At 41.4% G+C, this 27058-nt stretch overlaps 1 protein-coding gene and 1 pseudogene across 1 annotated transcript; both read right to left on the bottom strand.

Annotated features, from left to right (window-relative positions):
- Positions 1-10441: 10441 nt before the first annotated feature.
- LOC101833629 (olfactory receptor 4D11) lies at positions 10442-11377 on the bottom strand. Its single transcript, XM_005063810.1, has one exon. It carries the CDS (start codon positions 11375-11377, stop codon positions 10442-10444), a length of 936 nt encoding a protein of 311 aa, XP_005063867.1.
- Positions 11378-18714: 7337 nt separating this feature from the next.
- Positions 18715-19604, bottom strand: LOC101822516 (annotated as a pseudogene).
- Between the last annotated feature and the right edge of the window lie 7454 nt (positions 19605-27058).

The raw sequence follows: 27058 nt of genomic DNA, 5'->3' as shown, positions 1-27058 counted from the left end.
CATGCTGAGGGCCCTGAAGGTTCGTTCCTGTGACCAGCCAGCGCTACCACCACAGGGACTACCAAGAGAGGCTACCTAGCCTCTAAGGACTCCTAGACACTCAGGGGTCCCAGCTGTTAGCTGCATGACTCTAGGCTGATCTACCTTTAACACATTGTATCAGATATAGAATTTGATTGAAAAACTGCTTGTAAAAATAAATTTTAAATCACCCTGTAGATCAACGCAAAAGCATACCACACCGATACATCATCTATAAGAAAAACAATTCATCCAGAAAAACTACATCTGTGGCTTCCAAAAATAAAGCATCCACAAACCTGATTTCTTTTTGATAACGAAAATAGGGGTATTCCAAGGAGATGTGGAGAGTTCTATATGGCCAGCATTGAATTGCTCCTGCACAAGCTGCTGGGCTGCTTCTAATTTTTCTTTGACCAGAGGCTATTGCCCTACCCAGACAGGATCATCATTTATCCAGGTGATTTTATCTGCCGGGGCGGGGGTGGGGTGGGGTGGGGTACAGGGGAGGTAGTAACCACTACTGAAAATTTTGAGCAGGTGGGCTATAGCCAAGGCACGCTCTATCATCAGGATCAGGCGAGCCGCTTCTTCGGCTCAAGCCGCCTGTCTAGTGCGTGGTTGCCCCTGTGCCGCAGGAAGAGGTCTAGCAGGGAGAGGCAGTTCAGCTCCCTACCCTTCAGGGTCAAAAAGAGGGAACTGGAGTTTACGTGATGCCGAGGAGAGGAGCTGTGAAAAGTTGTCGCTGAGAGCTTGAACGAGAGAGAGGAAGCAAGAGAATCAACAGTGGAGGAGTATTTGGGAGCAAAAGGTTGAGGAAGATCAGGGAGCTAGGAAGGATCGTAGGCAGGAGGTCTCGTGGCCAGAGACCTCGAGCCCGAACCCGAAGGTATGCGGCAGCCTCTTCCTCTAGCTCCTGGGCGTCCCCAGGATCGAGAGGTTCCTCAGGAGGAGCAGAGGCGACAGCCCGTAGGGAGGGGTAGATACCAGTGGCTAGAGAGTGAACTTTAGGGGCAAATGAAGTAGGTTGATCAGAAGGAGAAGGAGGAAGCTTATCAAAGTCAGAGTTAGCAGAGGAAGAGGAACAATCTTTAGAAAGATCAGCGACAGAACTTGCCCTGGAGCTGCACTAGAACACCCTCGGGAAGCGACCTCTAGATGTTGCTGGGCATCTTTAAGAATTTGTTCATTTCGGGGGCTTTCCTCCGCGTTAACAATGATACTTTTTAAGAGATCCCAATACTGCTGCATAATCTTTTTATCGCTTTCAGAGCCTTTGGTTTCGAAATAATTAGTTAATTCGGCCCCAACTTGTTCCCAAGTACTGCAAACTATTTTTGGACAGGTAATGACAAATCAGGGACAAACTTCATGTACAAAAAGCAAAAACTTAAGTAAATCTTTTTTCTTAACCTCAATGTTTCTATCTCTTAATTCTTCTTGAATTCCTTTAATAAATCTAGCTTCTTTGCTGATACTAGTCCCCATTTTCGCGGGACGGATGGGACGGCGGTGTTAACCTAGGTTATTAGACTAACCCTACTCTGCGCCACCCGGATGGGGCTTACCTGACGCCTTATGAGTGGGCTCCGGACTCGTCGCGCCTCTGCCGTCCGATCGGTGGTCTGTAACTCGTGTCCCACGTGGGCGCCAGTTGCGACCCCCGGGAAGGGACCCCCGACCCGCGGGGGTGAGGTGATGAGGGTCGCTACTAATTTAGTGGGCCTTCACGAGCAGATCCGATCTGGAAAGTGAACTTCAAGAGGTTAATGGAAACAGGCTCAAGACAACGTTCGCTGATCAAGAGCCTTTATTTTTTGGGGCGCGCTGGAATTTATAGAGGAAGGACCTCAGGGGGTGGTACAAGCATGTCAATCAAGTCTCAATTCAAATATACACCAAATACGGTAAAGACAAAGCTGTAATTTTCCATCAGTCATTAGTTACATTCCACAAATGCTTGTCAGCGTAAGTCAGGTGCAGGAATTAGGGAGGGGTAGGGAGTATACAACAGAACACTTTAATCTTTTGTTAACAAAGACAATTACTCTGTAAGGGTACTTCCCTCTGGCTAGGCGGGTGGGCTGCCCTGTGTAAATTTAACTTTAATGGTTAGCCTTTTCCTTTGTCTCAAGGGCATGTGTGCTCGCAGTCACGTAGGCGGAAGGCCAAGAAATGGTTGACAGACTCCATTTTGTTCAAGGTTCTAGCAGTCCCCAACAATCTGTTTCGATTGTTTATCTGTTCTTGATCTAGTTTTGGCAAGTGATATATATCCAGGAAATTGTTCATTTCCTTTTAATTTTCGAATTTTGTGGAATACAAGTTTTCAAAGTATGCCCTGATGATTCTCTGGATTTCCTCAGTGTCCATTGTTTTGTCCCCCTTTTCATTTCTACTTTTGTTAATTAGCATGTTCTCTCTCTGTCTTTTGGTTAGTTTGGACAAAGGTTTGTCTACCTTGTTGACTTTCTCAAAGAACCAACTCTTTGTTTCATTGATTCTTTGCAAGGTTTCCCTGGTTTCTACTTGATTGATTTCAGCCCTCAATTTGATTATTTCCTGGCGTCTGCTCCTCCTGGGTGATTTTCTTCTTTTTTTCTAGAGCATTCAGCTGTGCTATTAATTCTCTAGTATGACTGTTCTCCAGGTTCTTCGTGTGGGCACTTAGTGCTATGAACTTTCCTCTCAGCACTACTTTGAGTGTCCCATAAGTTTGGATATGTTGTGTCTTCATTCTCATTGAATTCCAGGAAGTCTTTAATTTATTTTTTTATTTATTCCTTTACCCAGGGATGGTGCAAGTGTGCATTGTTCAATTTCCATGAGTTTGTAGGGTTTCTGCGATTTGCGTTATAATTGAATTATAATTTTAATGCATGGTGGTCTGATAAGATACAGGGGGTTATTCCAATTTTTTTTTATCTGTGGAGGTTTGTTCTGTTTCCTATTATGTGGTAGATTTTAGAGAAGGTTCCATGTGGCGCCGAGAAGAAGGTATATCCCTTTGTGTTTGGGTGGAATGTTCTATAGATGTCTGTTAAACCCAGTTGGGTAATAACTTCTTTTGTTTCTTTGTTAAGTTTTTGTCTGGAGGTCCTGTCTAATGGTGAGAGTGGGGTGTTGAAGTCTCCTACTACTAGTGTGTGAGATTTTATGTGCGATTTGAGCTTTAGTAATGTTTCTTTCACAAATGTGGGTGCCTTTGTATTTGGAGCATAGATGTTCAAAATTGAGACTTCATCTTGATGGGCTTTTCCTCTGATGAATATGAAATGTCCTTCTTCATCTTTTTTGATTGATTTTAATTTGAAGTCTAATGTGTTAGATATTAGGATTGCAACACCAGCTTGTTTCTTGGATCCGTTTGACTGGAAAGTCTTTTCCTAACTCTTTACTCTGAGGTAATATCTGTCTTTGATGTTGAGATGTGTTTCTTGTATGCAGCAGAAGGTTGAGTTCTGTCTTTGTATCCATTCTGCTAGTTTGTGTCTTTTTATAGGCAAGTTGAGGCCATTGACATTGAGGGATATTAATGACCATTGCTTGATGATTCTTGTTTGTGCTTGATTTATTGGTAGTGGTGTTATTGTGTGTAGGTTCTCCTCCCTTTTATTTTGGTGTTTGGTAAAGTGGGATTATATATTTCCTATGTCTTTGTGAGTGTAGTTATCTTTGTTGGGTCTAGGTTTTCCTTCTAGCACTTTCTGTAGAGCTGGATTCTTGGATATGTATTGTTTAAATCTGGCTTAGTCATGGAATATTTCGTTTTCTCCGTCTATGGTAATTGAGAGCTTTACTGGATATAGTATTCTGGGCTGGCATCCTTGTTCCCTTAGCGCTTGTAGTACATTTGTCCTGGATCTTCTGGCCTTCATAGTTTCTATTGAGAAGTCGGGTGTAATTTGGATAGATCTGCCTTTATATGTTACTTGGCCTTTTTCTTTAGCTGCTCTTAATATTTTCTCTTTATTCTGTAGGCTTGATGTTTTGATTATTATGTGGCGAGGTGACTTCTTTTTCTGGTCCAGCCTATTTGGTGTTTTGTAAGAGTCTTGCATTTTCATAGGCATATACTTCTTTAGGTTAGGGAAGATTTCTATGATTTTGTTGAATATGTTTTCTGTACCTTTGAGCTGTATTTCTTTGCCTTCTTCTATACCTATTATTCTCAGGTTTGGCTTCTTCATGGTGTTCCATATTTCCTTAATATTTTGTGTTAGGGATTTGTTGGTTTTGAGATTTTCTTTGGTTGATGACTGTATATCCTCTAGTGAGTCATCAACACCTGAGATTCTCTTTTCTATCTCTTGTATTCTATTGGTGATACTTGCATCTGTAGTTCCTGATCATTTACCCAGCTTTTCTATTCCAGCATCCCCTCATTCTGTGTTTTCTTTGTTGTTTCTATTTCAGCTTTTAATCCTTCAACTGTTTGAGTTGTTTCCTTCCTTTTTTTCACCGTTTTTCTTGGTACTCTTTCGATTCTTTAAGAGATTTGTTTATTTCTTGAATTTTTTTGGTTCGTCCTTTTCTTCATTTCATGTATTTTTTTTGTTTGTGTTTTCTTCTATTTCTTTAAGATGTTTCCTCATTTCCTCTTTGAGTGTCTCTATCATCATCCTAAAATAATTTTTAAGGTCTGTCTCTTCTGCTTCATCTATGTTGTGCTTTTCAGGTGTTGCTGGCATTGGGTCTCTAGATTCTGGTGGAGTCATGTTGGTCTTTCTATTGCTGAGTGAGCTCTTCTTTTGTCTTCTTTCCATCTCTTCTTTCAGTGGGTGCAGGTGGGGTCTTTCTGTCTCCACTGGTCTCCTTTCCTGAAGCTGTAGCTGGGGATGCTGGAGGGCGGAGTCTGGAAGGACTGATGCCTTTTCTGTGTGGCAGATACTCTGGATGCCAGGAGCAGGTACCCGGAAGTTTGAGGGAGTGGGTTTTGGGCGGCAGGGGGGTGGTCCAAGGGGGATCCAAGCTCACCTGGACCTGGGGACGCTGGAGAGTGGGGTCTGGAAGGACTGATGCTTTTACTGTGTGGGTGGGTACTCTGGATGCCGGGAGCAGGCCCCGGAAGATCGAGGGAGTGGATTGTGGGCAGAGGAGTATTCCCAGAGGGACGCAAGCTCACTTGAGGCTGGAGAAGCCAGAGGGTGGGTTCTGGAAGGACTGATGCCTTTCCTGTGTGGCGGATCCTCTGGATGCCAGGAGTGGGCCCTGGAAGATTGAGGGAGTGGGTGATGGGCGGCAGGGGGTGGTTCAAGGGGGACCAAAGCTGACCTGAACCTGGGGACTCTGGAGGGTGGGGTCTGGAAGGCTGGAGGGTATTTTTAAAATTGGTATTGCTGGGGGAGGGCCCAGATAATTAAGGGTGGAACCACTCCGGACTGGTGGTCCTGGGTTCTATAAGAAAGCAGGCTGAACAAGACATGTGGAGCAAGCCAGTATGCAACACTCCTCCATGACTTCAGCATCAGCTCCTGCCCTGTTTCTGAGTTCCTGTGGTGACTTCCTGCAGTGATAAACGTGATGTGGAAGCATAAGCTAAATAAAACCTTCCCTCCCCAAGTTGCTTTCGGTACTGGTGTTTCATCTCAGTAATAGTAACTCTAAGACAAGAATGGGTGAAGACCTATAGTATCCTAATCCTTCCAAAACTGGGCTCTTGAAGCTATATTAAAACCACCCTGTGACCCACAGCAGAGCATACATTGAAAAAATCCTAGTAAACATCATGGACATGAACCTGCAAAATAAGGGCTCCCTTCTGCCCCAGCATCTTACTGAGCAAAGTGTATCTGTCTACAGTGACTTCATGCTCTAAAATGTCCTTTATGTTGAGGTTTTTCTCTTGTATTTTACTTTTAAAAATTTACTTTTATTTGTTTATTTATTGTGTGTATTTGCTTGTGTCCATGTGCCTCAGTTCACATGTGGAGGTCAGAGGACAATTCTAGCCTTTTACCCTGTGGGTCTACGGGATTGCACTCAGGTTGTCAGGCTTGGTGGCAAATGCTTTACCAACTGTGCTACCTCACTATTGCACAATTATCCGCTCTTCATCGAACCCAAAAGCTCCAGGAGCTTTAGTCGTCATTGGTGGCACACACTCACACAGATAACTGACTTGCTAAAACACCTCGTGTGGACTGAGGATGTGGCTCAGTGGTAAAGCTCTTGCCTAGCATGTGCAAGGGCTTGAATTTGATTCCCCAATACAATAAAAGCTTCTTGCGCAAGGCTTCTAAACGCCATTCTTGATTAAGAAGCTATTAAGTTCCACATATGAAGCTCAGAATCTATTGCCTCAAAGTCCTACAGAGAGATGTGGGACAGCTCTCCTGTCCCAGGTACCTCTATTCTGTCTGTATAAGCTACACTTTCCATCTTCCCCAAGTGAGAAACTACTATTTCTTTTTGTTTCTTTAAGAATGTTGCTTTGTTTGGATCATTCTATACACTTTTTTTTTTTTTTTGGTTTTACGAGACAGGGTTTCTCTGTATTGTTTTGGAGGCTGTCGGTCCAGCCTGGCCTCAAACTCACAGAGATCCTCTTGCCTCTGCCTCCCGAGTGCTGGGATTAAAGGCGTGCACCACCACCGCCTGACCATTCTATACACTTTTAGCATTTCTGAATTCAACATAAATAGATATTGGCTTTGGAAATTCATTGTTGATTTAACTGCCAAGTGGAAAATTGACCTTATAATATTTACAATTCTCCAAATTGAATCTTAAAAGTATGCTTACTGTAAATTTACATATACCACAAAGCTTGCCTGTCTCAAGCCTACTAATCTTTTCTTCTTTTTGATTGGGGGGATGTGGGTGTGAGAGTTGGGGATGTAAGGGTGTGGGGATCTGGGGAATAGGATGGGTTGGTGAGCAATCTCAGGGAATCATAAGGTTCTCACTCTTCTGCTTTTCAGTGTCTAAGCTACCTGTTCTAGTTCCTCAGCCACAAACTCATTACAGAAAGCAGCAAAGGGAATATTACTGGGGATAAATGTGCATGCAGTGTGACCAATACAACAGAACTGCCATGGGATCACTAAAATGTCAGCATCTCCTCCCTTCCTCCTGTCACTTTGTACTTACACACACACACACACACACACACACACACACACACACACACACACACACAGGCACGCATGCACTCATGCACGGCATGTCAGTGCTCTTTTGGGAGATGACCTTTCCTCCAGAGGAAGTACAAGAGACAGTTTTCTTTGCATCAGGAAGAAAACGTTGTATTAAGCCCAGCAAGGACTGTGGTCTCCAACTTGGTTAAAAGTTACTTTGCCTGAGATCAGCTGGGAAATGGAACTAATGGAAAGTGTTGTCAGTGGGTAAAGCCAGGAGCTCTGTGGTTGTGGTTCTTTGAGCTGGATTATGGAGATTTATCTGCTCAGTTTCTTTTTTAAAGCAGTATGTGCATGATCCTTGTGCAGCAGCTATTTTAATTGACATTGCTGAGATTCATAAGTTACTCAGAATCTAGGGAGACAGCAGGTGACAGGTTACTTACTTCATAAATAAATATATATTTATTTGTTTATGGGCGCTCAGAGGCGTTGATCATTACAACATTTGAATGAGGAAGTATAGAGACCAAAGTCTCTATAAATCACTGCTATATATTTCATATTGTACACCGAGAATATGAATAATTTTATTTGATGAATATATTTCATAAATGGAACAGGTAAAAACATACCTCTAGTTTAAATGAAAAAAAAGCAATTCAACTTGATATTTACATTATCCCAATAAATATTTGCACTACCAGATAAAATGACTATCCCCAGGGCTCTAACTCAAGTCATGTTGTGTGCTTAGACATGGTTCATTGAAGTTACCAGAGATAAACATAAGGCAAGGTTTCAGGGTTCCTGAATTCTTAGAACTATAGTTTGAGATATAAGAACTCAGATGTTTAGATTTTTGTGCTATCTAATCCTAACATAGAGATAAAGACATGATTTGAGTGAACTGCAAGAGATACATAGGGGAATAAAGGACACATTGGTGTTAAAAGGGCAGTCAGGGTTGTATGGTGTGTATTTTTCCTAGGCAATTTCATAAAGAAAAGCCTGGGGGCCAGATGTGGGGTACACATGTTTAATCTTAGCACTTGGGAGGCAGAGGCAGATGGAGCTCTATGAGTTCAAAACCAGCTTGGCCTATGAGTTCCAGTCCAGCCAGGGCTACTCTAGAGACCAAATGTACTAGGATATGGGAACAGGACTCTAAGATCAATGATTTGGCAAGTGTGAATTGTTCCTAGAATTTCCATGCTTAAGGAAGTTAATGGTATAAAAATTTAGATGCGGGTCTACCAGGTGACAAGGACCAGTAGACATTTGAGACTCATTCCCAAGCATCTTTTTTTTTCTTTTTTGGTTTTTTGAGACAGGGTTTCTCTGTGTTCCTTTGGAGGCTGTCCTGGAACTAGCTCTTGTAGACCAAGCTGGCCTCAAACTCACAGAGATCCACCTGCCTCTGCCTCCCTAGTGCTGGGATTAAAGGTGTGTGCCACCAACACCTGGCCTTCCCAAGCATCTTAAATATTTGTGGGGCCAAGAGAAATCCAGCCAGGAGACATATTAAGTTTGTCTTCCACATTCTCCATGCTTTGGAGGGTTTTTCTGGGGCTTGGTTCTTTTTTATGTGCTCTCAGAGAGAAGATATAATTGCTCAAGATCTCAGAACAGACAGGCGCCAGATAAATGACTGATGTCTGTGTCTGTGTAAGTCTGAAGGCAGCACTTTCAGCTGCCTGGCTTCATTACATTCCCAGACAATAACACCAGTCTACATGGCCTTTCCATGAATGCTAGCAGATTCAAAAGCAGACACGTATGAGTTTTATCTTTTCTTTCTCTCTCCCTCCTTGTCTCTCCTATTCCCACCTTTTCTACTCCACAAGTAGCAGGAAATGTGAATAGTGAAATCAACCTGCGATTGACCCAGTAAGTCCACAACTGAAAAGTCTGGTCCCTGTAAGGTCCTAAATTTTTTAAAAATTTTATTTATTTAGTATGTATACAGTATTTTGTGTACATGTATCTCTGCATGCCAGAAGAGGGCACCAAATCTCAGTACAGATGGTTGTGAGCCACCATGTGGTTACTGGGACTTGAACTCAGGACCTTTGGGGCAACAGCCAGCACTCTTAACTTCTGAGCCATCTCTCCAACCCGGTTGACTCATTTTTAAACTCATCACAAGAATGTCAAACTGACAAGTCTTATTCTGTATTATCATAAACATTTTTAGGTCACGATGAGATCTCTTGTCAAGCTTCATTCATGACACGAATTGAGAGGGCAATAATTATGAACTGGGAACATTCTCACAAGTCCAAGTCCACTATGAGTTTAACTAAGCAGAAACAAATTCTCCAACCTTGATAACCCAGTCATATCCATGAATATGAACTGTAGGCCCTAAGCGTGAGAACCTTCTAGAACAGGAATATAGTTTTGTCTAGCAGACTCAGCAATGTAAGAACTTATAATCAGGTGAGAGAAAAGCAATGAGTTAGCGATTAAAAGGTGTTTCTGTGCCTAACTTGACCAAAGTCCTGGAAAAAATAGCCTTTTATCTCTGGATCATCTCCTTCTTCTTTTTATTGCTTAGTGTTTTGAGATAGGTTCTCATATAGCCCAGGCTGGCTTCAAACTGGCCTTGAGTTCCTTATTCTCTGTGTCTGCTTCCAAGTGCTGGAGTTATAAGCAAAGGCAACGGTTCTAATTCTTTGGCTTTTGCAAAAGGACTTGAACTTAATGACATAGCTTGTTTTGATTGACGTATTGTAACTTTTTTTTGACACATTGTAACTTTGATTGAAAACATACTAATCAGGATCTGGAGAGATGGCTCCGTGGTTAAGAGCACTTGCTTGCTCTTACAGGGAACCCTGGTTTGGTTTCTTGTGCTCACACAGCAGCTCACAACCATCTGTAACTCTACTCCTGGGGGATCCAATGCCTTCTTCTACCCTCCATAGGCATCATGCATGCTCATGGTCCACACATATACATCCTGACAAACCATCCATGTAAATAATATTAAAACAAATAATTATTTTAAAAAAGAAAATAGGCCAAGCCCGGTGTCTTATGTTTTTAATCATAGCACTTTGGAGACAGAAACATGTGCATTTCTATGAGTTCAAGGCCAGCCAGGGCTACAAGGACCTTGTCTCAAAACTAACCAACTAAATAACAAATAAATTAATCAGTCCAATCCTGTAAGACTATTTACTTTGTACCATATAGAAATTTGACTGATTAAGTACCATTAATATAATCAGAAAATCAAATGGTTTCTTAGAAAGTGTAGTTGGTTAATTGACAGTTATTTGAGTATATAAAAATACAATGAAAAGAGTTCTTGGTGGCAAGAGTGTTTTTTTTTTCTATTGTTTTTCAAGAGGTATAAGTTTTCTCTTTAGTCTCCTCATGGCTGACTTCATTTCTTGGTTCCTCAGAGTGTAGATCAAGGGGTTGAGTAGAGGGGAGATGACTGTGAAGGTGACAGAGATGGCTTTATCTGTGGGGAGGGCAGTGAATGGTCGGGCATAGACGTAGATGCAGGGCACAAAGTGCAGGGTGACCACAGTGATGTGTGAGGTGCAGGTGGAGATGGCTTTCCTCCTATCCTCCCCTGCCTGATACCTCAACATCATCAGGATGACCATATAGGACACTAGCAGGAAGATAAACCATAGGGTAGTGACCAGGCCATTGTTTGAGATCATCAGGAGCTCAATGACAAAAGTGTCAGTGCAAGCGAGTTTGAGAACCTGTGGGACATCGCAATAGAAAGTATCAAGAACATTGGGTCCACAGAAGGGGAGTGGGAGCAAGAGAGAAATCTGCACAATGGAGTGAACAAAGCCCCCCACCCAGGAGGCCACGATGAGGGCAGTGCACCGCCTATTACTCATGATGGTCACATAGTGTAGGGGCTTGGAGATGGCCATGTAACGATCAAATGCCATCACAGAGAGAGAGAAAATGTCTGCCCCACCAAGCAGATGGAAGAAAAACATCTGCGTCATGCACTTTGTGTAGGAAATGGTCTTTTTCTTTGATAGAAGGTCCACCAAGACCTTAGGGGCTGTGATGGAGGAGAAGCAGATGTCCAGGATGGCAAGGTTTCGGAGCAGGAAGTACATGGGGGTGTGGAGACGGGGCTCAAAGGTCACAGTGATCATGATGAGGAGATTCCCCAGAAGAGTTGTGATGTACACAAAACACAAGACAAGGAATAAGACCAGGCTCAGGTGTTGGGACTGCGTAAGACCCAGAAATATAAATTCTTTTACTCTGGTGTCATTTCTCAACTCCATTGAATCATGATTTTCCTTTCTTGAACATATTGGAAAAATTAAGAATATTATTTTAGCAAGTGTTACCTTTTCCTTACTAAATTAAGATTCTTAGAGGCAAATGTCAGAATTGAAAGCCTACAAGGTGCCATTGTCACATGGATTACCACTTCAGGGTTATTGTAATTTTCATTGCAATATGCTCTGAATGAATGACGTTTTATTACACAAGCATGCATTAAATTATTTTCATCTGTAAATCACAAACTTTTTTTTTTGGTTTTTACGAGACAGAGTTTCTCTGTATTGTTTTGGAGGCTGTCGGTCCAGCTCAGCGTCAAACTCACAGAGATCCGCCTGTCTCTGCCTCCTGAGTGCTGGGATTAAAGGCGTGCACCACCACCGCCTGGTTAATCACAAACATTTTTAGGATGTATAAAAACCATGTTCTATTTATGTAATCTGTAAGTATTCAAGCAAACAGAGGTGGATGATGAGTATTCAGATATGGATTGTTTGTAGTATGAAAGATATAGAGCAATTTTTATTTTGTGTGTATAAAGCAATGACTGTTTTGTACAAGTAGGACATTTTGTATTCATAAGGATTTTTTTCTAGATTGGATACTTAAGTTAAATGAATAGCCCCAAGGACTTCTACTTACCAGACAATGCCCTTTGAGTTGAATTCTACAAGAATTAATCATGAATTTCATTCCATAACAAATTAGAAAAATTTAAGGTCATCATTCTCCTCTATTGCTTTTTTTCCTTAGGAGCAATTCATTATTTTCTCCTTTACTTTCAATTAGCTTAGGTGACAGAGTAGCTCCTCAACTGTGGGAAAACAATGCTATTCTGAGTTCTTTTATTCATTATTTTAGCTTCTTCCTTATGATCAGTTCTTTTCTTGATCTGCTATTGTTGCACAGTGGCCTGCACATATTTGAGATGTACATCTTAAGCTTTGATTTATGCCGTGTCATGATCACAACAGTTAAGACAGTGAGCATATCTATCATGCCAGAAGAGACTTTGTGATCTTCCTGTGATCAGTCACTATCTCTTTCTGTTCCAAGCACTGCACTCTGTTGTTATACATATACATCAGTTTTCATTGTCTAGAATTTTCTGTAAATTGAATCTACTATTTGTACCCATTTCCCCCCTGGCTTCTTTCACTCATGAAACTCCCTTCTGGTTTGTGCATACCACTGTTTTTTTCTTCTCATTTTTATCATGTGGAGACAGCACAGTATATTTAAGGATTTCCTTGATGAACATTTCTGTCTAGTTTTTTGACTGTTATACATACAGCTACTATGGGCTGTGTGACCTTAGGTAAATATACTACCAGTTCGCTTAGGGAAGTAGCTAGGGATGGAATGGCTATAACTCTTAAGGTTCATGAGTAGGAAATCAACCAACCCAATTTAAAAAGTAGGACAAATGAGGTGAGTGTGGCGGTTCATGCCTTTAATCCCAGCACTTGGGAAGCAGTGGCAGAGGCAGGCACATATCAGTGATTGTGAGATACAGAATGTTCCAGGCTATCTACGGTTACCCTTTAAAAAAAGTAAGTTAGAACTACGGTGTGAATGAAATCATGGTATAAATATAAGTAATGCACATCCATTAGAGTAACTAAAGTAGAAAAGACTGACATATCAAGAGTGGGCTGGAATCATGGAGGGAATGTGAAATGGTAAAATTACTTTTGAAAATGGGTAGTTTCCTGAAATAGAAAATATCTGCTTACCGTATAATTGTGTTGCCTTTTTAGTTCTTTCTTTTTATTTGAGGAAATCTTGTAATGGTCCTTAATGTCTTTCTTCTGAATTTATCATCACTTTCCTCTTACTGTAAGAAGAAAGGAAGAAAGAAGGGAAGAAAAAAAGAGAGAAAGAAAGAAAGAGAAGCAAAGGTCGGTTTCTTCCTTCTGTTTTGGAGTATGATTTTCAGTTCCAATGAAGATTTTTATTTCCATATAACTCACTTTCCCTTCAAGTTTTTTTCTTCTTTATGCAATATTCTTTAAATCCAATTTAATTTGGAAGACTGAAAACAAACTACCCAAAGTGTCCTAACTGAGAGGTGGTACATTCCCACACCACACTGACTGGCCACAGCAGGACACTTATTATCATAACACAACCAAGGTACTTTACTTTTGTGTCTTCAGTCTCTGCATTTGTCATTTGCCAACAATGATACCCTCTTTGTATCATTTTCATGAGTATTAAATGAATTAATTCATGTAAGACATCAGTGTTTAAAGTATACCTAATTGATAGGAAATGTGATAATGTGTATGTTAAAGAAAAGCTGTGCTTACCACTCACATTCATACAGCTTCTTCAGACATACCAGTATCTTAGAGGAACTATGTATTTCTCAGGGTATATATCCTAAAACAACTTTATCGGAACACACCCTCTTAAGGAAGTTAGGACACACACATCTTTCAGAGGCAGTGGATTGTGGAATGTGGTGGGCATCACATGTGAAAAGACCACATGCTTAGTTGCAGGGTCTCTGGAGCAAAAGTCACTAAGGCTTAAGACCTGGTTTTGTCTGTGAGAGACAGGCAAGTGTGTGACCTCACTGAGTCTCCATTTGCATGGAATGCAGATCATGATGAGGGGAAGCTGTGGATGAAGATTAGAGTAATATGTGAAGGTCTTTATGTATAAGCTGTGCGTATTAACTTATCTCAGCTACGTGGTAACTGAGCTACAAATGCTTGGCTTAGGAGAGATGCTCACTAGAAAATACCAACTCTGCATAGTTAACAGAGATACTAAGGATACCAACCTAGCCACCAGAACCTTCCTTTCTGGTCCCCATCTACACAGCGCTCCATGATGTGTGGGAAGCAAGAAGGCAGGCCATAATTCAGATTAAGGATTTAAGCTTTGTGTTCAGAAACCAGTTTTTCTTTAACCTCCTCCAACTTCTGCCCCATACTATGATTTTTAATTCACTTAATTATTTGGCATATATTGATGGAGCCTTGACAGGGTTCTAGGTTATTAAAGAAAAAGAATAGAATCTATACACAGTGGGAAAAATAATTAAAACTTATCAGTTATTTGGGAGTAAAGGGGCCACCTTAAAATAGATGAGACACTATGTGTGATAGAAGGAGGGTTTGTCACTAATGGGTTCAGGAAAACTGCACGAAGGAGGTGATGACTATATTGGGGGCCATGGGAAGGAGAAGAAGGTGAGCAAGGGGATAATTTGGGTTCTGAAAGCTGCTTGTGGACTGGAGTTTTTTTTCTGGGAAGAAATGGTTTGAACACAAAGGTATTGGAAGATATAGGGGAAGAAATCAGTGCTATAACATTTTCCTTTTTGCAAATTTTAAAAACTGTAGGTGTTATTCTTATTAGTCTCTTAAAATTTTTTCTTTTTAACTGTTTATTTAATTATTATTATTATTGTTGTTGTTGTTATTGGTGTGTGTGTGTGTGTGTATGTGTGAGTGAGCATCACAATAAGTGGAGGCTGGTTCTCTCTTTCCACTTTGATTGATGTGGGTCCTGGGGATTGAATTTAAGTCATCAGATTTGCAAATGAAGTGCCTTTACCTGCTGAGCCATCTCTCTGGCTCCTTGTATTAGTCTTTCAAGTCGTTTGAAGGTTTGAGATATATTATTTTTGTTTTTATGTTAAAATTTAGTATGAGAATTACCTCTGTAGATTTTAGTCAGAGGAGATCTATCTACACAGACCAAAAAAAAAAATGCCTGAGGGGGGAAAAATCCCAATACAGCTCAAGAAGTTTCTTGCAACATAGAATACCTTTCTCCATGTTCTGAACCAATCTCCTCTTCGTGTGTCTCATTTCAGTGTCCTCTCTGTAAATATTACTAACCTGTGTTATTTGCTACCGAAAGTTCTCTGAAATGCAGGATCTTTTGTATACACATTGTTTGGGCATTTACATTCAGATTTTAACATATCTCACTCTTCCCTTCTCATCCCTGTTTGTACACACAGGACACCACAGACTCACGGAGATATAGAATTCCATTACTTACCTAAGATCTTTGAACTTTTTTCAAGAATTCCAGCATCTTAAGCACTGTTCACATGAGCCCTGGAGATTGTTTGCTTAGGAAGGCTCTCTTTGGAACCTTCTGAAGGCCACTGATTTCAGTGACCCCCGCCTTTTATTGATGTGACAAAGGACAGACTCTAAGAATGACTTTTCTTTTCTCTTCCACACTGCTATATGGTGTTCCATCACATTTGCTGACTTTTAAGTCCCAGAACAAATATGAAAATTATCAGAGGGATTGTAGTGGATATGACTGTGTAAAAGTTCTTCTGAGGGTGAGGTTGTTTCAGTGGGAGTAATTAAGGTGTTACTCAGCAACGGATGCTTTGAATACACGTTTTGTATAGTACCTAAAAGTGTGAGTTCTCTGTGTCCCAATTCCAATAGAAAAAGAGAAGTTTGGGAGAAGGCTCTATATACTTCAGATCTCAGCAGTGTTTTGTTCACAAGGCATCAATGGGTTGGGAAGAGGTTGAAGCAGGAGGCAGTAGTGTGGGGACTTTTAGAAAGCTTTCTTTTTGGACTATCTTTGGACCACCAGCTCAGAAAGAGTGACCCAGAGACTTATTCTTAATTATGAAAGCTTGGCCTTTAGCTTAGGCTTGTCTCAACTAACTGATTTTTTTAAAAAGAGATTTATTTACTTATTATGTATACAGTGTTCTGTCTCCATATATCCCTGCAGGCCACAAGAGGGCACTGGCTCTCATTATGGATGGTTGTGACCCACCATGTGGTTACTGGGAATTGAACTCAGGACCTCTGGAAGAAGAGCCAGTGCTCTTAACTTCTGAGCCATCTCTCCAGCCCTCAACTAGATCTTATAGCTTAAATTAACCCATATTTTAAAATTTATGTTCTGCCATGTGGTGTTACCTCTCTTCTATCTTCTGCATCTGGCTGGTTACTCTCACTTTCTTCTTCTCAGAGTCATCTCTGTTTCCAGAAGTCCTGCCTAATCTCTCTTCTTGCTAGCTATTGGCCATTCAGCTCTTTATTAAGCTGATCAGAAGGGGCATTGATAAAGACATGTCTTCACAGTGTAAACAAATATTCCACAATAGGGATTACTTAGACTAAGAAAAAAATTAATAAGTCATGATAGTAGGATGGCTATACAGCAACAAATATGAGTCCATTCAATAACTATCTTGATTGTTTGGCACCTTTCGGATCTAAATTTTTTGGACAGTGGCCTTGCATAGGTCCTGAAACTCAATATGTGGATCAGGCTGTCCTGGAACTTACAGAGATCTGCTTGCCTCTTTCTCCTGAGTGCTGGGATTAAAGATGTGTACCACCATGGTTGGCAGAATCTGTAGTTTTAAGTTTCAGTTTTAAGGCCCTTTACCCTAATTTCTGGAAGTAATTACTTTCTTTGTAGGTCAACAGTACAGAACTGCCTCATAGTTTCTCCTTCCTATGGCCCTAGCGAGCCTCTAAGCAGCATGGCTCAGTTTTCTTCTATGACTGGAAATCTCCCTGAATTTTACTCATCCAGACCCAGCTGTCACTTCCCAGTTGCAATCAGAATGAAATCCAGTAGATGCAGCAGTGTTCAAGGTCACCAGATGGAGTTGTTACCTTTGCAGGAATATTTGATGAAGAAGAGATTAGATTTAGGGTTAACATGGTCACAACAACACAAGTGTTTACTTTACACTTGTATGACTCATTAAAGGTATCTCAAGATGACAACTCCTCCAATCCAACTTAAATTGAATAAACAAATATAGGAGGTACCCTTCAATGGCAGTTGGCAGGACATTGATTTTCAGTATTACTCCAGTCTCCAACTTCACCACCTTCCCATTGTTAAAAGCCTTAGGGATAGAATTGGAATGCTTTGAGAAGCATTTTGACGCAAAAGTAAAAGCAGTATTCATTGAAGTTTCCAGTATGCCAGGTACTTTGAAGAGAAAAAGCTTGTAAATTTTAGGTAGACTTACTGCAGAGTTGCAAGAAAATTCTTGTATATCACACACAAAATTTCATCATTAATGTCACCATGATTCTTTCATCAGGACCAATGGGCAACATACTGAAAAATTATTATTAAGTAAAGTCCACCACACATTATTTAGGTTTCCTTAGTTCTTTTCTACCTCAGGATCATACCCAGGATACCAGATACATATAGTGGCCATGTCTCTGGCTCTATGAGGCTCAGACAGCTTCTCAGACTTTATTTTTTTGCTAGACAGCATCGGAGTGTACTGCTCAGGGGTTTGGTAGAGTGTCTCTAAATCAGAGTTAGTGTCAGGTTTATTTTCTCATAGTTAGACAGAAGTGATGAATCTTGGGGCAAGGAATATAGCATAATTCTTATACTATCATATCAAAGGGCACATACACTGTGGCCATAGTTTATCGACGATGCTTTTAATTTTAAATTCCAGGTACAGGTAATGTTTTCCAGGCTTCTTCAGCTCTTCTCATTCATTGGCACCCTTTTGTCTACATTAGGAGGAGATTATCCCTAACTCTCACTCATGGATTGGGAGTTAGACCACAAAGCCTTGAGGGTGGAGAATCTGCAAATTATTTGAAAGTCTGCACACAAGCACCTGGATTTACTCACACATTCAAATATTTATGCCTGCATGGACTCAAAGGTATGTGTCACACATACGTTGTTGCTTAGGTTTTCTCTATTTTCATCATTGAACAATGAATCGCTGAGACTCCCTTCGAGAGTGAGTCTAGCTTGGGACAAAGCTAACCATCACAGTGGGCTTTACACTAAAAGTCTTCAATTGATAATTATTTGTAGGAGAAACTTCATTTGGATTTGTTGCTTCATAGATGTGATAACTTCACGGAAGACATTGCAAGGTTCTAGAACCCCTGGTGCTTCTAATATGTGTCTTAATTTCCTACTTGGTCACAGTGCTGGAATGTCTGAGTGTCGTTTGATTCAGTTTCCTTTATTTCTTCCAAGGCTGTGTTGCACAAGAAATAATCATTTCCCAGCTAACAATTTGATTTTTTAATTTTCTTTTCTTTTTTGGTTTTACGAGACAGGGTTTCTCTGTATTGTTTTGGAGGCTGTCAGTCCAGCCTGGCCTCGAACTCACAGAGATCCGCCTGCCTCTGCCTCCTGAGTGCTGGGATTAAAGGTGTGCACCACCACTGCCCGGCTTAATTTTCTTTTGTAACATGAAATATCATACAAATGAGGTCTTTGAAAGTCAAGTGTATCTTAGTAAAAGCAGAAAGACTATCCAGAAACCAGTAGATTGTATGTGTGTGAGGTGCAAACATTGTCAAAGTTGGTGACAGGCAGGAGCTGTTTACTTGCCTGTTTCGCCGTAATGTCTAAGTCTTTTCCTGAGTCTCCTCATGGCTGACTTCATCTTCTGGTTCCTCAGAGTGTAAATCAAGGGGTTGAGCAGAGGTGTGATAACTGCACATGACAGAGATGGCTTTATTCCTGGGGAGGACAAACACAAAGGTGCAGGGCACAAAGTGCAGGGTGACCACAGTGATGTGTGAGGTGCAGGTGGAGAAGGCTTTTTTCCTGCCCTCTCCTGACTGATACCTCAGCAATAATAATATGACCATGTAGGACACCAGGAGCAAGAAAAACCACAGGGTGGTGAACATCCCATTATTGGAAATCATCAGCATCTCCAAAACAAAGATGTCTGTGCATGCAAGTTTGAGAACCTGGGGGACATCACAGTAGAAAGTGTCAAGAACATTGGGTCTACAAAACGGAAGTGTCAGCAAGAGAGAGATCTGCACGATGGAGTGGACAAAGCCTCCTGCCCAGGAGGCCACTATTAACCCAATGCAACGGCCTCTGCTCATGATGGTCACATAGTGCAGGGGCTTAGAGATGGCCACATATATGGCCACATATCGATCTAAAGCCATCACTGAGAGAGAAATCACATCCACTCCTCCAATAAGGTGGAAAAAAAAACATCTGAGTGAGACAGCCATTGAAAGAGATGGTCTTTCTGTGTGAGAGAAGGTCCACCAGAACCTTGGGTGCAGTGATGGAGGAAAAGCAGATGTCAGCAATAGACAAATTCCTGAGTAAGAAATACATGGGGGTGTGAAGGCGAGACTCACAGGTCACGGTGACCATGATGAGAAGGTTCCCCAGTAGAGTTGTCACATACACCAGGAGAAGGAAAAGAAACAGCAACACACTCACTTCTTGACTCTGGGTCATACACACACACACACTCGTATGTATGTATTTATGTTCAGTATAGTTCAATATATTGAATCAATTATTTCAATATGTAATTATTCAATTTCATTGAATGTATTTCAGTATATACAATATATTTCAATATATTATATTCAATATATGAATATTTAACTATATTGAATCAATAACTTCAATTTATATACTAAAATTAGTGTAGCTGTCTACATTTTAAAGAATGCAATTAATTTGGTGATCACATCAACTTATTTCATGCAAAATCATTCCATAATTTCTTTTAATGAGTACTGTTGGGAATGAAAATATAGTAATAGTAACACTTAGGTAGCATTTGTATAAAATAAAAATTATCAAGACATTAGTGGCTGGGGTGATGTCTTAGTGGGTGAGAGCACTTGCTTTGCAAGCGTGAGAACCCAAGTTTAATTCCCAAGACCTCCATAAAAAATCAGAAGTGTCTGTCAGTGCCTATAGCTCAAGCATTGGTGAGGAGACAGGTGAATTCTGATGGCTATGTATAGTTTCCTGTTCACCAAGAGACCGCTTTCTCAAGGCAATAAGGCAGAGATTAATAGAGGGAGACATGAGACATCCTGTTCTGTCCTCTGCCATCTATGTGTACCTGCATACTGTTATTCATGTTCTCCTCCGACCACAAAGTGACAAAGGTTCAATTTGGTGCTTTGGTGTCAAGCTTCCGGAGCATCAACTGAACCTTTTCTCCATTTTGCTTTAGTAAGATCTTTTCAACTCTCCTAGTGAATTAAACTATTTTCAGGGTCAAAGATTGTGGCTTTCCTAAGAGCTTGAAGTGAAAACACCATCTTTAGGTTAACTATCTCTCATTTGCTGTAATTATTATCAGTTGTTTTCTACATTGTCCAAGAAGGCACTTGGAGAAAAACACAGGAGATTCTGCAAATTCTCTGAAAGATGATTTGTTTTAATTAAAGGGAGAATCTAAGTTTTGCATAGAGTGTGGGGAGCAGTACAGAGACCTTGGGAGGAGACATTGGAGCACTTTTAAAAAACCTCTTCCCTGTTCTGTCCTCAGCTCACTGAATGGGGGCTTTCATCTGCTGTGAGCCTGTAGATGTTGTCAATCAAGGGGGAGGAGCAAGCTGGGCAGGGGTTGGGGAGATTCACAAGAGAGCAGTAGGACAGAAAGGTGTAGCTTCATGGGACTTCCTGTGGGTGTCTATTGCCCTTGGGAGTCTGCTCATGTCAAAGGCTAAGGTGTCTTGGGAATGCTTGTATATGTATGAAGAAGAGGCTTTTACTTATTCCCTAAATAGGAAGAAAAAGATTGAAAGCAAGCTCATTTCTCCAAATTCAAAACACTAGTCCATTGTGAGATTGAACTAAACATGTGATTGTTTAGCTCCAAAGCTGTTGCACTTGTTACAATCCAGTAGGATTTAACTAAATTTTCATCTCAAGTTTAGAGAAAAGGCAGCAGAAAACAGTCCAAGATGAACTATTTGCTTAAAAAGCCACAATGTTCCAGATAAACTAGGACCTGGCACAGCCTGCTCTCTCACACACCTGCAGCACCACAGTAATACTGTGCAGAAGAAACTGATGTCTCCTGAAGTTAGGTCCAATTGCATTCCTGATGCCATGCTTATTAGCAAGCAGGAATGCATACATTCAATGAGCCCTTCACTCCTTTCTCACATAGTTCCTGATGTCTACAGCAAGGTAGGAACAGGTGTATTCTAGAAACACAGACAGATACACGGACTTAGACACACACACACACACACACACACACACACACACACAACAGAGGTGTACTGAAGCAATATTCAGTATGACAGAATTTAAATGCACCAATAGCTGTTGGAACCAGTGCTGACCCAATGCATTGGTACGGCAGAACCTTATCTAGCGCTGGTTCTGAAAAGTTACCAGAAGGGATAACATTTTCCTTATAAAATGGATGACTTACTAGGAACAGGGGCAGAAATGTATAATGCAAAAAAGAATTCATAGAAAGCTGATCAGTTGTGAATAACATGACTATGGAGAGAACACCAAACGTGTGATACCTGTGATGCAGTTGTAGTATAGGATAGTGTAGGGTGGAAGGAGATTTTAATTTTTATCAGCCACAGACAATGACTTGCCTTATTAACTCAGTGTTATCATTGCATTCTGTGGTTCTTTTTTTTTTTTTTTTGGTTTTTTGAGACAGGGTTTCTCTGTGGCTTTGGAGGCTGTCCTGGAACTCGCTTGGTAGTCCAGGCTGGTCTTGAACTCACAGAGATCTGCCTGCCTTTGCCTCCCGAGTGCTGGGATTAAAGGCGTGCGCCACCAATGCCCGGCTGCATTCTGTGGTTCTTAGGTATTGTTTTGTTGACTAAACAACTGATCTAAGCCTACTGGACTCCGGTTTCATGCAAGACTGTAAAATGTTTCTTCGTGGCGAGTAGGAACAATGAATTCCCTTGATTACTTAGCCCTTAACTCTGACTCGTGTTTAGTAGCAGATAGTGGAGAATGTTCTGAGAGCCATGATGGAATTTTGCATTTCTTGTTTGAGGATGGAGACCAGAAAAGGACAGTGACCTACTGCATCATACTGTCCTGGTCATGCTTCTTCCTATTTCCCCTTTGGATGGAGCTGCTATGGTGATGGGATCATAATAATTGAGGGACACTGAATAAGCTAATGGCTGGGGGCTGGAGAGGTGGTTCAGCAGTTAAAGGTGTATATTGCTCTTGCAAAGGACCCGAGTTTGGTTTTCAGCATCTAATTGGGCAGCTCACAAACCCCTGTAATGCTAGCTCCGGGGGTTCAGTTGTCTCTTATGGTCCCATGATTCTCATACACATATGCATACATATACACAGACACACAAATAAATAATAATGTTTTGTTTTTATAACTGTTATTGGTGATCTCTGAGAATTATAGAGTCATACAATGTATGTAGTCCAGCATGGCTATGAAATTTCCACCCTCCTGTTTCAGCCTCTCAAATATTGGTATTAGAGGGTTATACTACCATATTCAGCATTAAGGAAGTTTTAGGATTGTAGTTTTATTTCTTCCTTGTACACAGAATATTTTTGAAATGTTCAAATATATTTAGACAGATGGATGGAAATGAACAAAATTATGCTAAGCAAAATAAACTAGACAAAGATGAATGGATCATTGTCTTAGATAGGGTTTCTATTCTGTGAAGAGACACTATGACCAGGATAATTCTTTTTTCTTTTTGGCAGTCACATGTATATTTAACAATATATATTTATAGCTATCTTCTAGATTAGTACACTCAGTTTTTAACTTGTTTTTTCTTCACAAACAGAAGAACTCTTACAATAGTAGACTTTCTAAAATAAATACTATTAAAATAGAGCTTCAAGGGGCCACAGTGAGGGGGAAATGAAACAGGATGTGAGGAGTGGGCACTGGACACAGCTCTACTGCTGCTGACATGAAATCAACCATGGGTCAGTGAGAGAAAGCAAGATAAGAAATGACACAGTCACCCACAGCAAAAAAATACAAACGCTGGATTGATATCCACCATTACAGAGCAGGGAAAGCATTGAACTACTCATTAAACGCATAAACCAGGAGGCCGGTGATGCCTTGATGTTCTAGCAAATTGTATAGTGCAAATTCGTGCTGCCCACACACCTCAGACATTTCTTGGAGTAGCACTGGAGACCACGCCGCTTCAAAGTGATGGGTACCTGGGTTTTGGCCCAGACTGACTTGGTATGTGTTGTTCCTTTGGGGCTGTGATCCATCTAGGCTCCACCAATGCAGACTGCTCAAGTTCAAAGAACTCAACCACATACATCACAAGGATGCCTCCCATCAGCTGTGAAGTACCCAAGGTAACAGTGAGGTCTATGCTTTGTTCCCTTCCAGTTGGCTTCAGGAGCCTTGACTGTACCTTGGAAGGCTTTGCTAGTCTAGCCCGAGACCCCAGTGTTCTCACAGGACTGCTGGTCTTTCCCCACAATGTGGAAACCAAGTAGCCAAGGCACTTTTTAGGAAGTGTCTTGGATACTATCATCAGCTCCAGGTGTAGCTGCCACCACCCTAGTCTAGAAGTGGGAACCAGCTGGAACTTTTAAGAGTTATAACCTAGCCAAGCAAGCCACCAATCTGAGGCAGCTACGGAAGTATTTCTTGTTTGCCTGTAGACTCAGGGCCTGTTGACTAGCCTGCAAAGGGGGTGGGGGCCCTACAGGCGAACTGACACTTTTGTGTTGTGTTCTTTCCACCTGTAGGTATTTGCCAGAGAAAAACAATAGAACTGAGGAAATAAAGGATGGTTCCTTCACTCCTTCCCTTTATCACCAAGCAAGTAAACCCCAAGGCAAACTCTTGGGGGGAGGGAGAGTTCTGTGGACTTCATTCCGAAGCCAAAACAAGGAGTTGGGGGGGAGCAAACCAAAACCCATAAAAATCCGTGTTTACAGCTATGTACACAAAGTCAGGGTTCAGCGGGGGTTGCCAGGAAACAGGGTCTGTGTGTAGAGGGTCAGTGTGTACGTCACATATGCATGCGCACATACATGGTTTATGTAACTCAACTGTCCACAGAGGTGTATAGACCGAGATCACCAAAGTGCAACCTGCCACTGGGTCACTGTTCTGTGGAGGCCAATTGAGGGAGGGACCCTGGGCAAAGCTACCAGGCTTTTTAGAAAGCGTGTGCTCATGTGCGCTATCATTTGGGGGGGTTTCCCGCCACATGCCTCATCTGAGGAAAACATCTGCAGCCCCTTCAGTCAGTTTCTAATACATTCAAATAGTGGATGTGGGTGGCTGCACTTGTTTTTGTCTTCTTTTTATCTTATTTTTTGTTTTTGTTTTTGTCTTTTATCTTTCCTTCTGATCTGTGCAAGAGTATTGCAAGCAACCGTGGCAAGGGCAGCTATGTGGGTTAGCCATAGAGAATGAGATGCAGTATGTTATACTCGCCTTTTACAAGCCTGTAAATGTTACATAAATAAAGCTGAAAATAAAAATCCTCTCTGTCTCCAATCAATAAATACCTATGGTTACAATAACTTATTCTAAATCATAATGTGGGGGTCTTCTTGTCTCCTTCCTTGGGGAAACACTGGTCCACACAGAGCCAGAAATGCCACACATGATTTTTGGCTAATGCTTTCCCAGTTTCACCTGGGGCATTCTTCTGACCCAGGCCATTTTTCTTTTTTATTAATATTTTTTATTTTCCATTTTAAATTTAGATAAGAAACAAGGTTGCTTCACAAGTCAGTACGAGGTCCCTCTCCCTTTCCCTCCCCTCCTCCCGTGCCCTCCCCGCATCCCCCCCCGTTATCCCCTCATTCCCCCAGGGAGGGTGAGGCCCTCCATGGGGGTGTCCATAGTCTGTCATTTCATATAGGGCAGGGCCTAGACCCTTCCCCAAGAGTTCAGGGTGAGAGTGCACCTCACATTGTTCTATGGGAGTCCAAAGTCCGTGTGTATACTTGGGATGGGTACTGATCTGCTGCCCAAGGCTCAATAGATTACCTAGGCCTCCTCACTGACACCCAGATTCAGGGGGTCTTGATCAGTCCCATGCTGGATTCCCAGGCTGATGCCTGGGATTCTAGAGTTAACCTTTGTCTGGTCAGCTGTTTCTGGGGGTTAAACCAGCCCAGTCTTAATCCCTTTGATCATCAGTCCTCCCTCTCTGATACTGGCTTTCTTGAGTTCAGCTCAGTACTTAACCAGCCACTAAATGTAGTTTCTGTTTCCCAGACTCTCTGGCCATAGGATTGTAGGCTGGCACTCCCCAGATCTATGTCTAAAATCCATATATGAGAGAGTACATGCCATGTTTCTCTTTTTGTGACTGGGTTACCTCACTCAGGATGGTTTCTTCTAGTGTCATCCATTTGCCTGCGAATCTCATGATTCCATTATTTTTTTCTGCTGAATAGTACTCCATTGTGTAGATGTACCACATTTTCTCTATCCACTCTTCGGATGAGGGACATCTAGGTTGCTTCCAAGTTCTGGCTATTACAAATAAAGCTGCTATGAACATAGTGGAACAGACATCTTTGTTATATGAATGGGCATCTTTTGGATATATGCCTAAGAGTGGAGTTGCTGGTTCTTGTGGTAGGTTTATTCCCATTTTTCTGAGGAATCTCCATACTGCTTTCCAAAGTGGCTGAACCAGTTGGCACTCCCACCAGCAATGGAGGAGTGTCCCCCTTTCGCCACACCCTCTCCAGCATAAATTGTCATTGGTGTTTTTGATTTTAGCCATTCTGACAGGAGTGAGATGGTATCTCAGAGTTGCTTTGATTTGCATTTCCCGGATGGCTAAGGATGTTGAGCACTTTCTCAAGTGCCTCTCAGCCATTTTAGACTCCTCTATTGAAAACTCTCTATTTAGTTCTGCAGCCCACTTTTTAATAGGGTCCTTTGCTGTTTTGGAGACTTGCTTCTTGAGTTCTTTGTAAATTTTGGAGATCAACCCTCTGTCCGATGTGGGATTAGTGAATATTTTTTCCCATTCTGTGGGCTGCCTTTTTGTCTTGCTGACTGTGTCCTTTGCCTTACAGAAGCTTCTCAGTTTCAGTAGGTCCCATTTATTAATTGTTGATCTTACTGCCTGTGCTACTGGTGTTATGTTCAGGAAGCTGTCTCCTGTACCAATTCGTTCAAGGGTACCACCCACTTTCTCTTCTAAGAGGTTCAGTGTGGCTGGATTTATGTTGAGGTCTTTGATCCATTTGGACTTAAGTTTTGTGCATGGCGATAGACATGGATCGATCTGCATTCTTCTACATGCCAGTCTCCAGTTATGCCAGCACCATTTGTTGAAGATGCTTTCTTTATTCCATTGTATATTTTTAGCTTCTTTGTCAAAGATCAGATGTTCGTACGTGTGTGGGTTAATATCGGGGTTTTCAATTCGATTCCATTGGTCTACCTGTCTATTTTTGTGCCAATACCAAGCTGTTTTCAGGACTATAGCTCTATAATAGAGCTTGAGGTCAGGGATGGTGATGCCTCCGGACGTTGCCTTGTTGAACAGGGTTGTTTTGGCTATCCTGGGTCTTTTGTTTTTCCATACAAAATTGATTATTGTTCTTTCAAGGTCTGTGAAGAACTGTGCTGGGATTTTAATGGGGATTGCATTGAATCTGTAGATTGCTTTTGGCAGGATTGCCATTTTTACTACGTTGATCCTACCTATCCAAGAGCATGTGAGATCTTTCCATTTTCTGAGGGCTTCTTTAATTTCTTTCTTTAAAGATTCAAAGTTCTTACGATACAGGTCTTTCACTTGTTTGGTTAGCGTTACCCCAAGGTATTTTATGTTGTTTGTGGCAATTGTAAAGGGTGATGTTTCTCTGATTTCTCTTTCAGCCCTTTTATCATCTGTATATAGTAGGGCTACTGATTTTCTTGAGTTGATCTTGTAGCCTGCCACTTTGCTGAAGGTGTTAAT

Source organism: Mesocricetus auratus, unplaced genomic scaffold, assembly GCF_017639785.1.
Source record: "Mesocricetus auratus isolate SY011 unplaced genomic scaffold, BCM_Maur_2.0 Super-Scaffold_4256, whole genome shotgun sequence".
Classification (NCBI taxonomy): Eukaryota; Metazoa; Chordata; class Mammalia; order Rodentia; family Cricetidae; genus Mesocricetus; species Mesocricetus auratus.
The sequence above is the reverse complement of the archived record's forward strand: the minus strand, read 5'-3'. Positions and strand labels throughout refer to the sequence as shown.